This window comes from Anneissia japonica, unplaced genomic scaffold (genome assembly GCF_011630105.1).
Source record: "Anneissia japonica isolate Jap-2015-1 unplaced genomic scaffold, ASM1163010v1 scaffold287917_len653891_cov171, whole genome shotgun sequence".
Lineage (NCBI taxonomy): Eukaryota > Metazoa > Echinodermata > Crinoidea > Comatulida > Comatulidae > Anneissia > Anneissia japonica.
In genome coordinates, this window is record NW_022747660.1 from 493399 (window position 1) to 499071 (window position 5673).

The following is a 5673-nucleotide window of genomic DNA, read 5'->3' on the forward strand; positions in this document are numbered from 1 at the left end:
ACAACAGAGAAGAATAAAAATTAATTAAGTTCAAATGATTGGTTTGATGATTATCAATAAATGTTATTATTACAATGCTTTGGTAATTGGAATTATTTCAAGGCCTGTTACTTTCCTATTCATCACAAATCCTTTCATTAAAGACAAGAGTCTTACTCCAGCCTCTTTAGCTCATTAAAAAAAAAAAATTGTTGTAGTCACAACAAAAATACAAAAAAACTAAAATGCCGAACATCAATTTCGTACATTTTGGGTCGGTCAGGCGTGGCCAACACAATAATATTTTTATTTTGCCTTGTTCATCAGTCATCTTCATCATTATCATCATTTATCATTGCTATCATCATCACTCATAATCATATTAAATCATAATCATCATTAATGTCATCATCAACATTCATCTCCATCATGCGTCATTCATTATCTTCATTCATCATCATCAATATCAATTAGTACTACTTTTTATTACTTTTGCTTTTAAGTTTTGGACATCGTTTGATGTCTGACTATTCAATTTAATGTATATTATTAATTTTACATTTTATCATTTTTTGTATGTTCCTTGGTTTTGTATAGAATTGGCCATCAAGGTTAACGAAGAATTTGATTGAAAAATGCCATCATCAATATAAACTATTGTGTATTGTAATGACAATATCATTTCATCACATTTATCATAAACAAATCATCCTCCTTCCTATCATCATCGCTGCAGTCATCATTATCATTATCATCATCATCATCATCATCACCGATCATCATCATCATTATTATCCTCAGGTTCTGTATTATTATGCATCCTAAGCAATTGTATTTTTAATGAATAAAAATAGAAATAAATAACGATCATGCAATGAACATAATTATTTAAAATTTTTGTGTAATTATAACCGAAAGGTATACATAAGTTAATTTAATGTTTCCAAATTTCTTCTCTTTCAAAAACAAACAATGCTTGCCAGCATTATTAGGTAATTATTTTTGTTTTTACTGCTTTGTTCAAATTTTTCTTTTGCTTGTTTTTCTTAAATTATATTCCTATTTTATGGTATTTCCTGCAGTGCACTTCTTTTGTATTGTATTTTACATATTTTTGTTATGCAATAATATTTACTTGGTTTTATTATTTATAGTTTCAGCACAAACATAATATCAATAATGTCTACCAATATGTGACAAAGACAAGCCAAACCAGTCACTCGTCAGAAAAATCAATTTTTAGTTATTAATACAGGGTTTAACAGTACAATGAGTGCTATAAAATGGTAAAAAAAATCATTTAAATCCGACACTTTGTTATGAAGTTAAACGAGTTTAAACATACAGCTGTTTAAAGAACAATATTTGAGAAATCAGCCTTCAAAGTTTACGATTTTAGGCATTTCTTAGGCAGAAACCATCACCAAATCGTTAAAAATTGTTGTTTTAACATTGAAAATGAGGAAAATAACAGCATAGCATGATGTACTGTATAGATATATAAAGGTTAGTTTAGTCCAATTAAATAGATTTCCAAAATTGTGACATTCCAGCATGTTTTGGCCATTATCTCCAAAACAGGATTTGCGACGAGTGACTGGTTTGGCTTGTCTTTGCCACATATATTGTAAAAACTATGAGAGTGATGACTCGGGATGATATTCAAACATGAATGTTTCATGTCTAAAAGCCCTCTCTACCTTTCCTTTCCTCTATTTTCTTATACTCTCTATTGTCCTTATATTTAGTTTTCACTTCTCCATGTTTATCTTAAGCCGGGCCTACAGTACTACACAAAAACAAGCTGTAGATCACCAATGTGCTTTACGATCTCTGCAGACCTTCCCAGCAAAAACATAATGTTTTTATAACATTGTGGTTTACATTCACACTATGTTGCAAGAACATTCAAACATTATGTAGTTGCGAAATTACGTTCTAATTACGTATATGGTTCTACAAAATAACGTTTTCAACACCAAACTTTAACATTATTATAAGTTCTTAAAACGTAATATTGTTGCTAGGTTGTTTTTCCCCAATTGCCCTACTACTGTATTTTTTAAACTTAAGTACCCACCCTGTTTAGTTTTGATTGAACTGAGGCTTTTTTAATCGTTTTCTTACTTTACATAACTGAAATGTTTTGTTTCCACTCACTTCCTCTTTGTACCTTATTCACCTGTGTTTGTAAATGAACAACTGCATGTTTTCCCTGATTCCTGATATGCCTTACCATCTTTTCCATGTTTGCTTTCCTGTATGGAACATAAATCTTTCATAACAATAGTTTGTAAGGGAAGGTCTGTTTACATATAAGCCTACACATTACTGACTTTAACCCCTCTTTACACAAGTTCATAAGGCAAATATCTGTTTTTAGTGTGTCAATAACAATGAATGCTTTATCTTTACACAACTCACATTTTGTCTCACGATTGCACATTGAATTGACTATGTCACACATTGATTTTTTTTGCACCAGTCACTCACTCAATTACAATTTTTAAAGCATAATTTAAAAGTACTCACTACTAACGATAATTTATATTTATTGGAATCTACAATATGTACTTTAAGTCACCAACTTCATTACTTTCAATGTAGTCCTTTTGTCTGATTGAGAAACATTAAGTAATTTAAAATCTATCAAAATTGAGATATAGTAGTATTATGTAATAATATTATATATTGGTTCACAAAACAGTGCCAGAAAAATTCTGAAGTGAAATATTTGTATGTATTTTAAACCTTATCATTATTGGGAATCGAGCCAAACTCTTCCAACAGGGCTTAAAAACTGTAAGATCATTAAATTTGAATGAATTAATAATTTATGATTTTATATTTTTATTAGTATTTTGATTCCATTCTCCAATCACTCTTAAACTAGAGCAGGTGCAGGAGTTCATACCTTCACTACACCAATTTATTTGACTTTGTATGACCTTGACATTTGACCTTTCCACTTACAAAATTTAATCATTTCCTTAGAACACCAATATGTCTGTTCCACTAACTTTTATGGTGATCCATTGATTGTTTTTAAATGAATCTTGTTAACAAATAAATACGCAAACATACAAACAATGGTGAATGCAACCATTATGGCAGATGTAGCAATATCTAAAGTTGACTTGTATGCATTCCAGCTGATGATTTCTGTGCACTCCTGCAACCCTGCTTCAATGGTGCGATGTGTGTAAACCAAGCTGGAGGCAGTGTAGTGTGCCTGTGCACTTCAGGATTTATGGGCATCCAGTGCAAAACACGTAAGTTTTAAATATGTATCAATATTTTAAAATGAAATATATTTTTCCAATCAATCAATCAACAAGAATTTGTATAGCACCAAAATCCATGGCAGAATATGTATCAAAACAATAAGTTATATAAGCATTATGTGACAAAAATTAATTCTGTAACAGGCATCTATATACAACTAAAATTTCCAATTAATAAATATTATTATTCATTATTGTTCATTATTATTATTTTAATATTATTATTATTACAGTGTTATTATTATTATTAATAATTATTTAAAAAAAAACAGGATTACTTGGCCTACATATTTTCCTTTTGGGAATAATAATTGTAATTTCTTTGCTCTTATAGCTACTGTAGATGCCTGTTTAAGTTCCCCGTGTCAGAATGGAGCAACTTGCAGCAGTGACAATGGAGTATTCCAGTGTGATTGTTCGTCAGGCTTTACAGGTGTAACATGTGATACAGGTGAGTCAGATGTTGTACAGTACCTATTTACATGTGTAAAATGTGATATAGGTGAGCCAGATGTACCTATTTACAGGTGTAACATGCAATGCAGGTAAGTCAGATTCTGTATGCTTTTACAGGTGTAACATGAGATCCAAGTGATTCAGATGTACACCATTTACAGGTGTAACATATGTGATACAGGTGAGTTAGATGTTGTACCCCTTTTACAGGTGTAAAATGTGATACAGGTGAGTCAGAAGTTGTACAGTGCCCTATCTACAGGTGTAACATGTGATACAGGTATTTACAGGTTCAACATGTGATACAGGCAAGTCAAATTCTGTACCCTAATTTCAGGTGTAATGTGATACAGGTCAGTCTGATGATGTAACACTTTTACAGGTGTAATATGTGGTATAGGTGAGTCAAGTATACCCCCTTTTACCGGTGTAATATGTGATACAGATGAGTAGATATTGTATCTCTTAAAAGTGTAATATGTATAGGTAAGTCAAATTTTGTATCCTTACATTTGAAGTATGTGATACAGGTGAGTTATTGTACCCATATAATTTATGTAAAATTCCTTAAAAAATATAGTAAAATAGTAAATATTATATATACTGTACTTTGTTTTTATTATAGTAAAAATATAGTACATTAGAAATAATCATCCTAAAATTGTGTATTGTTTTCTTATTCTAGTTGTACTGCCATGTGCAAGTATTCCTTGTTTGAATGGCGCCACCTGTGTTAACAATGGACTTGAATATTCATGTACATGTCCAGCTGGTTACCAAGGCGACCGGTGTGAAATTTTTATTAGTAAGTTAATAAATATTTTGTCAAGAGACAGAGAAAATGTGAGTCTAATCTTGGTAAAGCCAATATGAGGATACTTTGAGGGAGTAATTGCTATGAGATTCCAGGAGGTGCCTAGCACCATGAGGCTCAGCCAAAAAATGCTTGTGAGTCAGGGGGTGAATCTTTCTAGGTCTAAAGTATTCTGGTATGAAAAATGGTTAATTTATTTATCAATTCCAGGGTTTTTCATGCAATGGAAAACCAGTTTTGTTTATCCTTTAGGATAAGTTTGATCACCCAGTTGGTCAAAATTGCCTTTGTGTACGGTTTGATAAATTCCCTTATCGTGTAGAAGCGAATTCAATGGCTGGTTGGTAAAGCGTGCAAATGTACCATTGCAATAGAGGTATTTAGTTTGTGTGAAGGTAGAGAAAGTAGTAGGTGCAGGCTCATAGTGTATAATATACAGAGACTAATATACAACTAAAAATCAAAATAATATTTCAAGATAAAGAAATAACATTCTAAATTTTAACTCCAAAATTAAGCTCCTTCTGCTCGAACATACAGTCAAATATTCGCTCACTATTCTAACATTGGCTTCTAAACTGACTTGCTATTAGTTGATTCTTACAAAAATAAAAATCTGATGTCGTTTATTAACCAATCAAATTGATTTTTACATATGCTGTAGGTAATAGATAAAGTACATGTTGCCACAACAATGCCGAAAATCGGCATAGTATCAGTGGAGCTGCTACATTAAAACTTCAGGCGATTCGGTACATTTACACAGGAAGATTTGAAAAACTATGGTTACAGATTTAAGAAGTCCGACGAGATTTGGCAACCTATGAATTAAAATTAAGATTACTAAAACTGTTATTAAATTTAGAATAGGATAAAAGAACAGTGGTGAAAATCGGACATGTAGGAGTGAAGTTATAAAGAGAAATATGTGGGAAAAATAGAGAAAAAAGGTGAAAATTAGACGTTCGAATTAAATCAAATGAATTAGCGACCATCAAACTTATCCTAATGAGAGGCAGCATTCACTTGATAAGGAAGAAACTTAGAAACTCCCTGGTTGTTTAGTTTGGTAGTGTAATTATAAAATATCAGTTCTTGCCTTGTTTTATTGTAGCATTAGTATGGACCTGCAGGCATAAG

At 31.4% G+C, this 5673-nt stretch overlaps 1 protein-coding gene across 1 annotated transcript in view; it reads left to right on the forward strand.

Moving 5' to 3' along the window:
- The window catches only part of LOC117120526, a 78898-nt gene that overhangs the window by 22939 nt on the left and 50286 nt on the right, over positions 1–5673 (forward strand). The window contains exons 7-11 of the mRNA XM_033265538.1: positions 963–971; positions 3132–3251; positions 3598–3714; positions 4405–4577; positions 4786–4873. Coding sequence (XP_033121429.1) covers positions 963–971; positions 3132–3251; positions 3598–3714; positions 4405–4577; positions 4786–4873 — 507 coding nt within the window. The remainder of the gene's footprint in view (positions 1–962; positions 972–3131; positions 3252–3597; positions 3715–4404; positions 4578–4785; positions 4874–5673) is intronic.